This window comes from Salmo salar, chromosome ssa09 (assembly GCF_905237065.1).
Source record: "Salmo salar chromosome ssa09, Ssal_v3.1, whole genome shotgun sequence".
Taxonomy (NCBI): domain Eukaryota; kingdom Metazoa; phylum Chordata; class Actinopteri; order Salmoniformes; family Salmonidae; genus Salmo; species Salmo salar.
The window spans coordinates 71,236,469-71,254,103 of NC_059450.1; the positions used below are offsets into that span (position 1 = coordinate 71,236,469).

At 44.7% G+C, this 17,635-nt stretch overlaps 2 protein-coding genes across 19 annotated transcripts in view; both read left to right on the top strand.

Moving 5' to 3' along the window:
• The first annotated feature begins 8,794 nt into the window (after window positions 1–8,794).
• Window positions 8,795–10,633, top strand: LOC123744786 (extensin-3-like). Its single transcript, XM_045724974.1, has 4 exons — window positions 8,795–8,843; window positions 9,217–10,020; window positions 10,126–10,317; window positions 10,596–10,633. The coding sequence occupies exons 1-4, from the start codon at window positions 8,795–8,797 to the stop codon at window positions 10,631–10,633; spliced, it is 1,083 nt and encodes a 360-aa protein (XP_045580930.1).
• Window positions 10,634–13,582: 2,949 nt separating this feature from the next.
• Window positions 13,583–17,635, top strand: part of LOC106611719 (ensconsin) — a 47,882-nt gene continuing 43,829 nt past the window's right edge. For all 18 annotated transcript variants that reach the window (XM_014212220.2, XM_045723919.1, XM_045723922.1 and 15 more), the window contains exon 1: window positions 13,583–13,732. In XM_014212220.2, the coding sequence (XP_014067695.2) occupies window positions 13,687–13,732 (46 nt within the window). In that variant the 5' untranslated portion in view covers window positions 13,583–13,686. The remainder of the gene's footprint in view (window positions 13,733–17,635) is intronic.

Consider the following 17,635-nt stretch of genomic DNA (forward strand, 5'->3'; position numbering starts at 1 on the left):
GAGGGAGACTATAATGTCTTTCTCTATGAGAAGAGCTCCACGCCCTCTCCTTTTGTGTCCTGGCTTACTTATTAATCAGACACAGAGCAGTAAACATAACTAAGGCAACGGAGGGCAGATTGACCATGATATCTACAACTTTAGTTCGTCAAATATGGAAATATGTATATACAATATCTACCCAACTTATAATTCTACTCAATGTATGTGAAAGGCTTTGGGTGAGTGGTTTTGGGTGATTTACTTGGTCTTGTCACTATATTCTGACTATAACACATGTTCCTGTTGATTGGTATGGAGCTAACTGACAGACATGTCCAAAGAATCAGTAAGGAGTGTTGGGAAACTGACTGGTGCCTTGACATCTTAAACAATGTGTGTTTCTAATCCTGGGTGCTGATTGGTTAAAACCGCATTCCAGACGGTGTCTATTCCACAAGTTACCACCTGCTAAATCTATGACCTTAAAATGCCTATTTACTCTGTTCCATCTGACTGCGCAATCCACTGTCTCATCAACTCAGCCAGGCAATTTATATACTAGATCTACATTGTAAAAAGCATCTAGGCATTATCTACCATTTCTTTTAGACTAGCATTTGGTTTTCAACAGCGGAGATTTGTAATAACCTTGCTCTCTGTCTCTCTGAAATTTGCAGCATTGCTTCAGTATTGAAATGTGATCTCCACTAGCGTGTCGTGGGACACACCTTCCACGTCCATCATTATTCTCCATAGAACGCAAAGCCTCTTGTTGATCATCGCTTATGTAATGTACAGAACATCTGCGTGTATCCCTTACTTATCTAGTCACTTTGCCCTACTATAAGTACATACAGTGCCTTCGGGAAGTTTTCAGACCCCTTGACTTTTTCCACATTTTGTTACGTTACAGCCTTATTCTAAAATGGATCAAATAAAAACAAATCTTCAGCAATCTACACACAATACCATAATGACAAAGTGAAAAACTGTTTTTAGTTATGTTTGCAAATGTATTAAAAATACCTTATTTAAATAAGTATTCAGTCCCTTTGCTATGAGACTCAAAATCAAAGTCAGGTGCATCCTGTTTCCATTGATCTGTCACATCCTGACCAGCAGAGGGAGCAATTGGATTAGTTTTGGTCAGGATGTGGCAGGGTTTTTGTGTGTGTGTGAATGGTTGTTGGTGATTAGGACTCCCAATTGAAGGCAGGTGTGTTGAGTTGCCTTTGATTGGGAGTCCTATATAGGAGTGTGTGTTTTTCTTTGGGGTTGTGGGTAATTGTTTCTTGTTTAGTGTGGTTGCACCTGATAGGACTGTTGGCTGTCAGTTTTCTCAGTTTGTTTTTGTTATAGTGTTCATTTTATTAAATTCAAGATGACGAACACTAACTCTGCTGCATTTTGGTCTTTTTCTGAAGACAGCTGTGACATGATCATCCTTGAGATGTTTCTACAACTTGATTGGAGTCCACCTGTGGTAAATGCAATTGATTGGACATGATTTGGAATGGCCCACACCTGTCTATGTAAGAACCCACAGTTGACATTGCATGTCAGAGCAAAAACTAAACCATGAGGTCGAAGGAATTGTCCGTAGAGCTTCGAGATAGATAGGATTGTGTCGAGGCACAGATTTGGGGAAGGGTACCAAAACATTTCTGCAGCATTGAAGGTCCCCTCGAACACAGAGGCCTCCATCATTCTTAAATGGAAGAAGTTTGGAATCACCAAGACTCTAACTAGAGCTGGCTGCCCGGCCAAACTGAGTATTTGTGGGAGAAGGACCTTGGTTAGGGTGGTGACCAAGAACCCGATGGTCACTGTGACAGAGCTCCAGAGGTCCTCTGTGGAGATGGGAGATCCTTCCAGACGAACAACCATCTCAGCAGCACTCCACCAATCAGGCCTTTATGGTAGAGTGGCCAGACGGAAGCCAATCCTCAGTAAAAGGCACATGACAGCCTGCTTAGTGTTAACCAAAAGGCACCTAAAGGACTCTCAGACCATAAGAACAAGATTCTCTGATCTGATGCAACCTGAATGCCAAGCGTTACGTGTGGAGGAAACCTGGCACCATCCCTACGGTGAAGCATGGTGGTGGCAGAATCATGCTGTGGGGATGTTTTTCAGCGGCAGGGACTGGGAGACTAGTCAATATCGACGCAAGGGTGAACGGAGCAAAGTACAGAGAGATCCTTGATGGAAACCTGCTCCAGAGCTCTCAGGACCTCAGACTGGGGCAAAGGTTCACCTTCCAACAGGACAACAACCCTAAGCATACAGCCAAGACAACACAGGAGTCAAATTTTATTTGTCACATGCGCCGAATACAACAGGTGAAATGCTTACTTACAAGCCCTTAACCAACAATGCAGTTTTAAGGAAAATACATTAAAAAAATAAGCAATAAAGTAACAAATAATTAAAGAGCAGCAGTAAAATAACAATAGTGAGGCTATATACGTAATTGAGGTAATATATAGGTTGAAGTCGGAAGTTTACATACACTTAGGTTGGAGTCATTAAAACTTGTTTTTCAACCACTCCACAAATGTCTTGTTAACAAACTATAGTTTTGGTAAGTCGGTTAGGACATCTACTTTGTGCATGACACAAGTCATTTTTCCAACAATTGTTTACAGACAGATTATTTCACTTACAATTCACTGTATCACAATTCCAGTGGGTTAGAAGTTTACATACACTAAGTTGACTGTGCCTTTAAACAGCTTGGAAAATTCCAGAAAATTATGTCATAGCTTTAGAAGCTTCTGATAGGCCAATTGACATAATTTGAGTCAATTGGAGGTGTATCTGTGGATGTATTTCAAGGCCTACCTTCAAACTCAGTGCCTCTTTGCTTGACATCATGGGAAAGTCAAAAGAAATCAGCCAAGACCTCAGAAAAAAATGTAGACCTCCACAAGTCTGGTTCATCCTTGGGAGCAATTTCCAAACGCCTGAAGGTACCACGTTCATCTGTGCAAACAATAGTAAGCAAGTATAAACACCATGGGACCACGCAGCCGTCATACCGCTCAGGAAGGAGACACGTTCTGTCTCCTAGAGATGAACGTACTTGGTGCGAAAAGTGCAAATCAATCCCAGAACAACAGAAAAGTACCCTTTGAAGATGCTGGAGGAAGCTATATCTATATCCACAGTAAAACGAGTCCTATATTGACATAACCTGAAAGGCCGCTCAGCAAGGAAGAAGCCACTTCTCCAAAACCGCCGTAAAAAGCCAGACTATGGTTTGCAACTGGACATGGGGACAAAGATCGTACTTTTTGGAGAAATGCCCTCTGATCTGATGAAACAAAAATAGAACTGTTTGGCCATAATGACCATTGTTATGTTTGGATGAAAAAGGGGACGCTTGCAAGCCGAAGACCACCATTTCAACCGTGAAGCACGGGGCTTGCAGCTTCATGTTGTGGGGGTGCTTTGCTGCAGGAGGGACTGATGCACTTCACAAAATAGATGGCATCATGAGGGAGGAAAATTATGTGTATATATTGAAGTGGCATCTCAAGACATCAGTCAGGAAGTTAAAGCTTGGTCGCAAATGGGTCTTCCAAATGGATAATGACGCCAAGCATACTTCCAAAGTTGTGGCAAAATGGCTTAAGGACATCAAAGTCAAGGTATTGGAGTGGCCATCACAAAGCCCTGACCTCAATCCCATGGGAAATTTGTGGGCAGAACTGAAAAAGCGGGTGTGAGCAAGGAGGCCTACAAACCTGACTCAGTTACACCAGCTCTGTCAGGAGTAATGGGCCACAATTCACCCAACTTATTGTGGGAAGCTTGTGGAAGGCTACCCGACACGTTTGACCCAAGATAAACAATTTAAAAGCAATGCTACCAAATACTAATTGAGTGTATGTAAACTTCTGACCCACTGGGAATGTGATGAAAGAAATAAAAGCTGAAATAAATCATTCTCTCTACTATTATTCTGACATTTCACGTTCCAAAAATAAAGTGGTGATCCTAACTGACCTAAGACAGGGAATTTTTACTAGGATTAAATGTCAGGAATTGTGAAAAACTGAGTTTAAATGTATTTGGCTAAGGTGTATGTAAACTTCCGACTTCAACTGTACATGTGGGTTGAATTATTAAAGTCACTTATGTATAGATAATAACAGAGAGTAGCAGCAGCGTAAGGGGGGGGGTCATTGCAAGTAGTCTGGGTAGCCATTTGATTAGATGTTCAGTAGTCTTATGGCTTGAGGGTAGAAGCTGTTTAGAAGCCTCTTGTACCTAGACTTGATGCTCCGGTACCGCTTGCCGTGTGGTAGCAGAGAGATCAGTCTATGATTAGGGTGGCTGGAGTCTTTGACAATTTTTAGGGCCTTCCTCTGACACCACCTGGTATAGAGGTCCTGTATGGCAGGAAGTTTGGCCCCAGTGATGTACTGGGCCGTACGCACTACCCTCTGTAGTGCCTTTAGGTCGGAGGCCGAGCAGTTGCCATACCTGTCACGTCCTGGCCAGTATAAGGGTTAATTGTTATTGTAGTTTGGTCAGGACGTGGCAGAGGGTATTTGGTTTATGTGGTTCGGGGTGGTGGTTTTACTAAAAGGGCATTTGATTTATGTATTCCGGGGTTTTTGGGCACTGTTCCTTGTTTATGAAATTCTATGTTTAATCTAGGTAATCTGTTTCTATGTTGAGTTAATTGGGGTGGACTTCCAATTGAAGGCAGCTGTGTGGTGTTGCCTTTGATTGGAAGTCCTATATTAGTTGGGTATGTTTGTCTGTGTATTTGTGGGAGATTTTTTCTTGTTTAGCGTGAGTGAGCCTAACAGGACTGTCTAGAAATCGTGAGTTCATTTTTGTTATTTTGTATGTTCATTTTTGAGTTCATTAAATGTTCAAAATGAACTATCTCAACTCTGCTGCATATTGGTCCTCATTTTCCGATGATGATTTCGCCATATCGTCTGATGACGAAGAAATCCCTGACAGAATCTCCCACCACCAAAGGACCAAGCAGCAGAGGAAGGAGCAAAGGGATTTTGAGTTGGACCATGGTGAGAGATGGACTTGGGAGGAGATCTTGGGGGGAGAAGGCTCCTACACTTGGGAGGATATCCAAGCAGGAAAGGATCGCCTTCCATGGGGACAGGTGGTAAGAGAGAGGGAGGAAAGGCGAAAGGCTGGTATGGACCGGGAACGTTTCCGAGGGACACGACTGGCGTTGAAGCACGAGAGGCATCCCCAATAAAAAAAATTGGGGGGGCACACGGGTAGTTTGGCTAGGCCTTGGAAGAGCCGGAAGCCAGCTACCCGTGGTTATATGGAGGAGCGTATGAGGTGGAGAGCGCCATGTTTCGCTGAGGAGCGCACTATCTCACCCATACGCACGCACAGTCCGGTGCGCGTTATTCCAGCCCCTCGCAGGTGCCGTGCTAGAACGGGCATCCAGCCTGGTAGGAGGATGCCTGCGCAGCGCATCTGGTCGCCGGTACGCCTCCGAGAACCAGGCTACCCAACTCCCGCTCTACGCACGGCTACCATCAGGCCCCTGCACAGCCCAGTCCGCCCTGTACAAGCACCCCGCTCGTACAGGGCTACTAGTTCCATCCAGCCAGGACGGGTTGTGCAGGAGGTAAGATCAAGACCGCCTGTGCGCCTCCATAGCCCTGGGTTTCCAGCTCCTGTCTCTCGTGCGGACCCGGAAGTGCGTCAGCCCAGTCCGACTCGTCCTGTTCCCGCTCCCCGCACTAGCCTGGAGGTGCGTGTTCCCAGTCTGGTACGTCCAGTACCAGCACCACGCACCAGGCTTCAAGTGCGTCATCCCAGTCCGGCGTCGCTAGAACTGCCCGTCAGTCAAGAGTCGCCAGAACTGCCCGTCAGTCAAGAGTCGCCAGAACTGCCCGTCAGTCAAGAGTCGCCAGAACTGCCCGTCAGTCAAGAGTCTCCAGAACTGCCCGTCAGTCAAGAGTCGCCAGAGCCGCCCGTCAGTGAGGAATCGCCAGAGCCGCCCGTCAGTGAAGAGTCGCCAGAGCCACCCACTAGTCAGGAGCTGCCAGAGTGGCCAGACTGCCCGGAGATGCCAGAGTGGCCAGACTGCCCGGCGATGCCAGACTGCCCGGCGATGCCAGACTGCCCGGCGATGCCAGACTGCCCGGCGATGCCAGAGTGGCCAGACTGTCTTCCGGGTCTGCCAGAGTGGCCCGACTGTCTTCCGGGTCTGCGAGAGTGGCCCGACTGTCCTCCGTCCCAGCCCGAGTGGCCCGTCTACCCGGAGCTACCGGGGTGGGTCGTCTGCCCGGAACTGCCAGAACCAGAGCCACCTCCAGATATAGGTGGGTTGGGGAGGGGGGGTGTAGCACAGTGCCGTCGTTGACAGCAGCCACCCTCCCTTCCCTCCCTTTAGTTTAGGGGGATTTTTTTGTTGTTGTTGGGGTTTTTGTTATTTTTGAGGTGCTTCCGGGGTTAGCACCTTTAGGGGGGGGGGGGGGGTACTGTCACGTCCTGGCCAGTATAAGGGTTAATTGTTATTGTAGTTTGGTCAGGACGTGGCAGAGGTTATTTGGTTTATGTGGTTCGAGGTGAAGGTTTTTCTAAAAGGGCATTTGATTTATGTATTCCGGGGTTTTTGGGCACTGTTCCTTGTTTATGAAATTCTATGTTTAGTCTAGGTAATCTGTTTCTATGTTGAGTTACGTTGAGTTAATTGGGGTGGACTTCCAATTGAAGGCAGCTGTGTGGTGTTGCCTTTGATTGGAAGTCCTATATTAGTTGGGTATGTTTGTCTGTGTATTTGTGGGAGATTGTTTCTTGTTTAGCGTGAGTGAGCCTAACAGGACTGTCTAGAAATCGTGAGTTCATTTTTGTTATTTTGTATGTTCATTTTTGAGTTCATTAAATGTTCAAAATGAACTATCTCAACTCTGCTGCATATCGGTCCTCATTTTCCGATGATGATTTCGCCATATCGTCTGATGACGAAGAAATCCCTGACAATACCAGGCAGTGATGCGACCAGTCAGGATGCTCTCGATGGGACCCATAAGATTTGAGTGAGAACACACTCGGAATAAGCATACAGGGAATTTAGTATGATTATTGTTGTTCTTTTTAATACTGGCTCATCTTCTTCTTTGGTGTTTATGGTACTGTGCAGACCAACGTTAAGGTGCATTAATGCCACCTACCTGGCATAAGTGTGATAGTGACTGGACTTTGGATATAACCGAAATTCTGAAATCAAATCAATATTGGCTTCAATGTAATTCATTATGAATTCACCTGTCATTGACAGAATGTTTGTGACATTTTGCCAAAAACCCAAGTTGAAACTCCTAGAGCAAGGGTATTCAACACTTTCCTGTCTTCCACATTCAGCAGCCAAGACTGTAGGACCACTGAGGGTCTGTCTATTTTACCTTTATTTAACTAGGCAAGTCAGTTAAGAACAAATTCTTATTTTCAATGACGGCCTAGGAACAGTGGGTTAACTGCCTGTTCAGGGGCAGCACGACAGATTTGTACCTTGTCAGCTCAGGGATTCGAACTTGCAGAGATGCAGAAACACTGGCCTCCGATGCAGAAACACTGGCCTCCATAGACGAGGCAGCAGGGTAGCCTAGTGGTTAGAGCGTTTTACCTTTATTTAACAAGACAAGTCAGTTAAGAACAAATTCTTATTTTCAATGACAGCCTAGGAACAGTGGGTTAACTGCCTGTTCAGCGGCAGAATGACAGATTTGTACCTTGTCAGCTCAAGGATTCAAACTTGCAACCTTTCAGTTACTAGTCCAACGCTCTAACCACTAGGCTACCCTGCCGCCTCGTCTATGGAGGTCAGTGTTTCTGCATCTCTGCTGTGTTATGTTGTGGGGGCATTTCACCATAGAGTTATGCCAATTAATGGTTTGTGTGTGTTGTGTTTCTCCACAGGCATCCTGTCTGCCGGCACTGTCTGAGTTCAGCTATAATCAGACACAGTTTCTACACTTTAATGGCAGTTGTGTGGCCTGTCCTGTCTGGACCTGATAACAGACGTAACAAATGGAGTTAGTCTGTCTGTCTGTCTGTCTGTCTGTCTGTCTGTCTGTCTGTCTGTCTGTCTGTCTGTCTGTCTGTCTGTCTGTCTGTCTGTCTGTCTGTCTGTCTGTCTGTCTGTCTGTCTGTCTGTCTGTCTGTCTGTCTGCCTGTCTGCCTGTCTTCCTATCTGTCTTTCTGCCTGTCTATGTATCTGTTAACCTACACCTGTGCTTACTGTCCCAGCACTGTGGCTATGGGGATGGGGAGAGGGGGGCTTCTGTGTGCCGTGTGCTGAGGGGCAATTCAGTGCCTAGACTGGGTTAGCCTCCTGCTGGCAGTGCATTCGGTGTATTCTGCTATACCGCCAGGAGAGTACAGCGTAGTCACCCACCAACAATGCCCAGTGTGACAACTGCCCCCCAGGGTTCGATATCTATAGGGTACTGGTGGCACCTTAACTGGGGAGGACGGGCTCATAGTAATGTCAGGAACCGAATAAATGGAATTGGTTCTAACACATCAAACATATAGTTTTTTATTCCAATAACTTTCAAGATAACCGAAGCCACTGTAATCTTAGAGAGCAGTAAGGAAACAGGATTGGTCATGATCATCCCTATAGGCCATTCTGCGTACATCATTATGTGTGGTGTTTATGTATGGTGTTTATGTATGGTGTTTATGTGTGGTGTTTATGTGTGGTGTTTATGTGTGGTGTTTATGTATGGTGTTTATGTGTGGTGTTTATGTGTGGTGTTTATGTGTGGTGTTTATGTGTGGTGTTTATGTGTGGTGTTTATGTATGGTGGACCTGTCGTGGACCTGTCGTGCATGCCCTCACAGCAGGCAAGGTCAACAGCCAGCCAACAGATTAATGCTGTTTAGCAAACAACTACAACATCACCGTAGCTTTCCACTGGTAGCTCCTGTTGATTTTTAAGTGATTCTTCTCAGAGTGAGAATTAGTCAACAGAATTTCATTTAATCAGAATTGGCCATCACTATTTCCAGGAGAAGTTCCAAAGGAGTTACAGAGAACACTGAGTAATAGTACATGAAGTCGTAAAACTAGTTGTGTAGATGAGGGTTATGTGTGTATTGTTGAGCTACAGTAGTGACACTGGATATGGTTCATGTCTCCATGGCTCTTATTGGTTCAGTGACTTCCACATCGACCTACCTACTACTTCTGTTGCTCTGGGCCTTTCTACTGTTCATTGAAAGATTCAGTGAGTTTTGCCTTTACTGAAAAGAGAACATTAGTACCCCCTCAGAGAGACTACCAGTACCCCTTCAGAGAGACTACCAGTACCCCCTCAGAGAGACTACCAGTACCCCCTCAGAGAGACTACCAGTACCCCCTCAGAGAGACTACCAGTACCCCCTCAGAGAGACTACCAGTACCCCCTCAGAGAGACTACCAGTACCCCTCAGAGAGACAACCAGTACCCCCTCAGAGAAACAACCAGTACCCCCTCAGAGAGACTACCAGTACCCCCTCAGAGAGACAACCAGTACCCCCTCAGAGAGACAACCAGTACCCCCTCAGAGAGACTACCAGTACCCCCTCAGAGAGACTACCAGTACCCCCTCAGAGAGACTACCAGTACCCCCTCAGAGAGACTACCAGTACCCCCTCAGAGAGACAACCAGTACCCCCTCAGAGAGACTACCAGTACCCCCTCAGAGAGACAACCAGTACCCCCTCAGAGAGACTACCAGTACCCCCTCAGAGAGACAACCAGTACCCCTCAGAGAGACAACCAGTACCCCCTCAGAGAGACAACCAGTACCCCCTCAGAGAGACTACCAGTACCCCCTCAGAGAGACAACCAGTACCCCCTCAAAGAGACAACCAGTACCCCCTCAGAGAGAACCAGTACCCCCTCAGAGAGACAACCAGTACCCCCTCAGTGAGTCCACCAGTACCCCCTCAGAGAGACAACCAGTACCCCCTCAGAGAGACTACCAGTACCCCCTCAGAGAGACTACCAGTATCCCCTCAGAGAGACTACCAGTACCCCCTCAGTGAGTCCACCAGTACCCCCTAAGAGATACCACCAGTACCCCCTCAGAGAGACAACCAGTATCCCCTCAGAGATGCCACCAGTACCCCCAATGTGAGGCCACCAGTACACCTTCAGAGAGACCACCAGTACCCCTCAGAGAGACCACCAGTATCCCCTCAGATAGACCACCAGTACCCCCTCAGAGAGACCACCAGTATCCCCTCAGATAGACCACCAGTATCCCCTCAGAGAGACCACCAGTACCCCTCAGAGAGACCACCAGTATCCCCTCAGATAGACCACCAGTATCCCCTCGGTGAGTCCACTAGGGGGTACTGGTGGTATCTCTGAGAGAGATCGTTTTCTTTACCCTGTTCAAATAATACACTACTGTGGCCCACTAAATGCTGTTACACAATCAGTTCATGCCCTTGGATTTTTACATGAACATACGACCAACTGTATGTTTTCTTAAACTGAAATCAGGTTTTCTGTGTCAAACTGTTTTCAACTCTCTATCACTGCGCTGACACCAATATTTAAGTAATTGACTGACACTGAATTCCTTGTCTTCTTGTGTCCTTGTTGGTCCAGATGAAGAGGCTGGGCTATTCCCTGGGTTTCTCCCCTGAGGTCCTTTCTAACCTCCATGGGTTCCAGGATCTGTTCCAGTACCTACACCCTACTGTCCCAAGCAGCCGCCCTCCTGCCCCGCCTTGACATCGTTGCTAGGATACATCGCGCTCTGGTGGCCACTCACACGGTGACGTCCAGGCCCTAGGGACATGTTGCCATGACTCCAAGCAATTAAAGCCCAACTTGGCCTTTGTGACATATACACTCCCCTACATATTTATTTGTACACTGAAGCTAAAACATTTCATTTGTCTCTATATTGCAGTATTTTGGATTTGAGATCAAATGTGTCATATGAGGCGACAGTACTTAATGTCACCTTTTATTTGAGGGTATTTTCATACAAAACTATTTTACCATTATGAAATGAAATCACATAATGTATTTAGTTCCCCCATTTGAAGTATTTGGATGAATTCACGTATTAAAGTAGTCAAAAGTTTAGTATTTGGTTTCATATTCCGATATATCAGCAATATTATACCCCCAGAAATATGACCCTCCCCTGTTATTGGTTATGGTGAGAGGTTAGCATGTCTTGGGGGTATGATCTTTGTGTGTCTAACTTCCTCACTCATCATTATTCCTGATTCACTCAGGATTATCTGTAATCATGGTAGCATCCACATTAATGTAGAAGTAGTAAAGTAGTCAAAAGTTTGGTATTTGGTCCCATATTCCTAGTACGCAATGACTACATCAAGCTTGTGACTCTACAAACATGTTGGATACATTTGCACTTTGTTTTGGTTGTTGCAAATTATGTTGTGCCCAGTAGAAATGCCATTTTGGACTCACTTTACGGAGCATCCTGAATGAATTGTGAATAATACTGTGTGAGAAAGTTACAGATGCACAAATATCATATAGCCAAGACATGCTAACCTCTCACCATTACAATAACAGGGGATGTTAGCATTTTATATCATGGGGGGGTATGATCTTTGTGCCTCTGTAACTTTCTCACACCTTAATATTTACTCAATATTTACTATTCATTCATGATAATCGGTAATCATGGTAGCATCCACATTAATGTAGAAGTGTTCAGAAACATATTATAGTCTTATTTAAAATAAAAGTGACTCCAAAATGACACTACATTATTTACCATTCATTTCTGTTGGCCAACATAATCTGAAACACAACCAAAACAAACTGCAAATGCTTCCAACAAGTTTGTAGAGTCACAAGCTTTATGTAGTCATTGCGTGCTAGGAATATGGGACTAAATACAAACATTTTGACTACTAATGAGTGAATTTGTCCAAATACTTATGACACCTTCAATTGGGGGGACTATATGCAGTACAGAAAGTGTTTTCATTTCTAAACGGTAGAACAGATATGTATGAATGAAAATATCCTCAAATAAAAGGTGACATTCTGTACTGTTGCCTCACATGAACCATTTTAACTCAATTCCAAAATGCTGGAGCATAGAGCCAAATCAAACGTTTTAGCTTCACCGTACAAATAAATATGTAGGGGAGTGTACTGTACGTAGCACTATGACCTGAATCCTCATCATGGTATGTCACACCATGGGCTAGGGACACCAGTATGGTGCAGAGTTTGACATGAGACTCCTGGATAATGTTCTAGTTCTGCAACTTATTGTTAGACAGTGGGGCTGCCAGCTTGTTTTATGATATCCAATTATGTCAATGTTCCTTTAGTAAAACAACTCAAACGGAAAAGGGAGCAGAACTTGACAGTTTGAAACTTGATTTTTTTGGGCTAGAAACTGCTATTGCTTGTTCACTGTGGGTTAAATGAATCCATTCAATGTATAGCCATTATATATGTAATACCCTTGAACTATTTTCTGTTGCGCAAGACAGAATGGTATAATTTGTCTGCATACTGTAAGGTGTGAATAGTCAGCATTGTAATGTGACCTAGATTACTTTTTCATCTGAGTCACAGGATGCAAAGCACAGAGACTTGGCAATGAGGCCCTTTATCTACCTCCCCAGAGTCAGATGAACTTGTTGATAAGATTTGTATGTCTCTGTGTCCAGTATGAAGGAAGTAAGAGGTAGTTTCGCGAGCCAATGCTAACTAGCTTTAGTGCAATGATTGGAAGTCTATGGGTATCTGCTAGCATGCTTTTCAATGCGAAGCTAACTCTAACTTCCTTCATACTGGACACAGAGACATACAAATACTATCCACAAGTTAATCTGACTCTGGGGAAGTAGACAAAGGGCCTCATTACCAAAATCTTTGAAGCATCCCTTTAATCATGTTAATGGGAAGGCTATGAGCCTATGATGAATACCGGTATAGAGTTTATGGTATCTCACAGCTATACCGGCCCAACCTCTCACTAACACTTCCATGATTTGTGATGGTTGTTAGTGTTAAATAACCTCTTCTGTATTATTCAGGGCAGTATAACTGAACCCACAATGTATTCTTTTTTTATCCTGTTTTCCATGTAAAATGAATGAGGTCCCCGCTGGCTAAGGCATGTGAGATGGGGTAGGACAGAAGCGTTAGTGTTAGATGAAAATAGACAGGACAGAGCGCAGGGAGGATGTGGTGTTTTCTTTATTTGAGGGGTTGGTTCACTACTGCTGCAAAGCAGTTCCTCCTGAAACTAACTCCTTAGACTCTTCAACTCTCTCCATAAGGTAAGTCCTCAAGGAAGCCAATGCCTTGACTTCTCTAAACTGCTTCTCTAATGTAATGTGATGACAGAAACAGAACAATATGATTGACACACAAATGCATCTCTAACTTTTATAGTGCATCTGACAAAGTTGAGTTTTTATGCTCTGACATAAATATTACTTCCTGTTTGAGTTCTAATTAATTGTATTCACACTATCATTCCCTGGGTGGTTTGATTACACTTTATATTCAACATGGAAAACTTTGATAAGCAGCTGTTGCCTCTCACAACCATAGATTTTCACGCTAGGTGGCGCAATTGCCTATCTATGGCCCGTTCCCTTGTTTTACTTGGATGTCCACGTAACCGCGTACGTATTATGCGCGCATCTGTTGTCCAAAAAACATTGAGAAGGAAAACTTAATAGAAATGGCGGAGGGTGCAACATCTCTGAAGGGGTTGCGAGCTCAAATGGGTAAGGAATACACTTAGCATAACTAATTATTGATGTGCCAATGTAGCTACTTAATGAAGTCGAATTTCCTCTACGTTGCTTGCTAAGTGACCCCTCTAACGGTAACCTACTCAGTTTGAACATGTTTTGTGGCTAGCGAGGTAACCTTATCCGCTGACAAAAGGGGTTGGAAGTCCGCAACTCTGATCCCCTCCGGCTAGTTTGAAAGCTAGCTGTACACCCTACTAAGCTAGCTGCATGAAAATCAACGTTTACCGGGTCGTTTATTTTGCACTATATGTAACTAGTACAACGTTCCTATTGAATGTACTTATTGTAAACTAACATTAAAACCTACTCTAACGGAGTTAGCCAAAGTAGCAGAACCAGAGAGCCAATCCTTGTTGGATCCAAAATTAAATGTAATCACCGGTTGGATCGGATCTGTGTGCGTGCGTGCTGTTGAGGCGCCATAAATTGCTACCTAGCTAACGTTACACATCAAACTTGTTGAAATAGTTGCCTAATTATTTAGCTAATTATTAACTAAATATTTTTTTTGCCAATAAGCATAGTTAACTTAGCTAGCTGGGTAGCGAATTTATACAGTTAGCTAGCGTCATAACAGTGCCTCTTTTCTGACTAGCTAATTTAACTAACATTAGCTACAGTAGCTACTTCATGGGTCATCTTTGACATCTCCAAGTTCAAGCTAGGAGTTAACGTTAGCTAATGACTTGCTAGCCATTGTCTGCGAAGGCGCAAACCGTATTTTGTGGTTGGCTAACTAGCCAGTTTAACCAGATGACCCTGGAGAGGGCAGTTTATTCGAGTAATTTTATTACATTACGGTAGCTAGCTGATTAAGGAAGCAATTTTCCAACTTGTCTAGCTACTAGGCTGCACGAAACTGTAGTGTAAACCACACAAATTGTCTGTTGTCATGTTAAATGACGCTAGGCTAATTCTAAAACAATTATGTGCAAGTAACGTTAGCTACGTAAGTATTGCAATTTTTTGTGCCTGTCTTAATGCCCAGAGAGGACGTTTGTTGTGGTATTCCTGAGGGCTTTGTATGAGAGTGTTCCTGTGGGCTTTGGATGTTGACAGGTTTTGACCTGGAACTGGGAGGTGATTGGTGGTTTCATGGGATTTGAGAGGAAGTTATGGTGTGGTTTTTGTGTTGCTTGCCTACCTAGCTAATTCCTCTCTAGAGACAAGTCACCAATGCACAGTTTCCCCTCATTGCATGTGGCTCATTGGTATTCAAGCAGTGAAGAGAATCTGAAATTAAAGCTATTTGTTTAAGCTTGTTGACATGTGACAGATTCTGTTGTCTTGGCAAGGTAGCTAGCTGCTACATTTATTTATTTAACCTTTATTTAACTAGGCAAGTCAGTTAAGAACAAATTCTTATTTACAATGACGGCCTATGAACAGTGGGTTAACTGCCTTGTTCAGGAGCAGAACTACAGATTTTACCTTGTCAGCTCAGGGATTCGATCTACATAACGATGTCTGATGTGGTTTTGCACTGAGTTCCACAGACACTGAACCAAAAGTCCACAAAGCTGCTCATGGGATGATAAGACTGTTTGTTTGTTTCTTGGGTATTTGGTTCCACTTTTTCACTGCAAAATTGCTGTATAAGCCAACACTTTTTCTATGTCTTAACATTGTTTTACACAGAAGTTATTTTACGTCGTAAGCTGGGCCTCTTCCTGAGTGGCAGCCAAATGCACAGATGTTTACTGTGTGTCTGCATCAGAAGGTCTGAATGCCCAGTTTGTTTTGTACTCAAACTGTTGGACTGGGCTGAAATGCTAGTCTTTCTTTCCGTCAACATACCAGGTGTGAAGGGGTGTTTCTGAAACTAGGTCGTATCTTTTCTTCATCCACTTTCTCATTCACTATTTTCACTCTGAAAGCTATATCCACTGAAATGTGTCTTTGTGAAAGTATTTTCCAGAGATATTCAATCTTGCCTGTCAGTGGACTGCTGAGAAAGAGGGTGATGTGGGGAGGTTTGAAAACCCCAACCGCACTGTGTTCATACATAGGAAGGCTAACAAAAGAATGGCTGGAATCCAGTACAGCGTTAAAACACACAAATACTTGGTTATCTCCGCAAGATTGTGGGTTGTACCTACACTGTCATTATGAGTGCAGATCAGATGATTGTGACTGGAACCTAGCAAGGCTATCTGAATCCTGGCTCTGCCTGGCCTGAAGAATCAAAAGCATGAAAAATATTTCTGAATTGTTCTGAGGGAACCGAAGGAGGAAATTGTTTAGCCTTTTTTTGTGCAGAAGCTTGTAGCAATGAAACAGAAACAACTAGTTAGGAGGAGCTCCTCTCATCCCTGCCTTCTACAGGAGGTTAACCCTGAGTTCAGAGGTCATGACCTGCTACAGTCTGAGATTGCAGAGCCCCCGACAGTGACACGGTTTGGTTCCATGGCAGGCATTACAGCACAGAGAAACGTGCCCCAGGCAGGTCAACTCTTTTTATAGGGTGAATAAGAGCTGATTCATGTGTTGCAGTAAAATATCATGGAAGTTTGGATGTGCCCACTCATGCAAAAGCCTCCCGTCCTCTCACCATGGTGGAAAGATTTGGGAAGTAAAAGTAGGCTACATTATTTGAATAAGAGGCCAGTCCATGGCCCTCCCATTCTGACTACATAGAGTAGTAAGTGACTCACTGAAAAGCAAAGATAGGCCTAGTTTATAAAATCAGCAAAAAAAGCAACGTCCCTTTTTCAGGACCCTGTCTTTCAAATATAATTCGTAAAATTAACAAATAACTTCACCGTTCTTCATTGTAAAGGGTTTAAACACTGTTTCCCATGCTTGTTCAATGAACCATAAACAATTAATGAACATGCACCTGTGGAACGGTCGTTAAGACACTAACAGCTCACAGATGGTAGGTAATTAAAGTCACAGTTATGAAAACTTAGGACACTAAAGAGGCCTTTCTACTTACTCTGTAAAACGGCAAAAGAAAGATGCCCAGGGTCCCTGCTCATCTGCGTGAATGTGCCTTGGGCATGCTGCAAGGAGGCATGAGGACTGCAGATGTGGCCAGGGCAATAAATTGCAATGTCCGTACTGTGAGACGCCTAAGACAGGGCGGACAGCTGATCGTCCTCGCAGTGGCAGACCACGTGTAACAACATCTGCACAGGATTGGTACAGCCGAAGATCACACCTGCGGGACAGGTACAGGATGGCAACAACTGCCCGAGTTGCACCAGGAACGCACAATCCCTCCAGTGCTCAGACTGTCCGCAATAGGCTGAGAGAGGCTGGACTGAGGGCTTGTAGGCCTGTTATAAGGCAGGTCCTCACCAGACATCACCGGCAACAACGTCGCGTATGGGCACAAACCCATCGTCGCTGGACCAGACAGGACTGGCAAAAAGTGCTCTTCACTGACGAGTCGTGGTTTTGTCTCACCATTGGTGATGGTCGGATTCGCGTTTATCGTTGAAGGAATGAGCGTTGCACCGAGGCCTTTACTCTGGAGCAGGATTTCTGAGGTGGAGGGTCCATCGTGGTCTGGGGCGGTGTGTCACAGCATCATCAGACTGAGCTTGTTGTCATTGCAGGCAATCTCAACGCTCTGCGTAACAGGCAAGACATCCTCCTCCCTCATGTGGTACCCTTCCTGCAGGCTCATCCTGACATGACCCTCCAGCATGACAATGCCACCAGCCATGCTGCTCGTTCTGTGTGTGATTTCCTGCAAGACAGGAATGTCTGTGTTCTGCCATGGCCAGCGAAGAGCCCGGATCTCAATCCCATTGAGCACGTCTGGGACCTGTTGGATCGGAGGGTGAGGGCTAGGGCCATTCCCCCCCAGAAATGTCTGGGAACTTGCAGGTGCCTTGGTGGAAGAGTGGGGTAACATCTCACAGC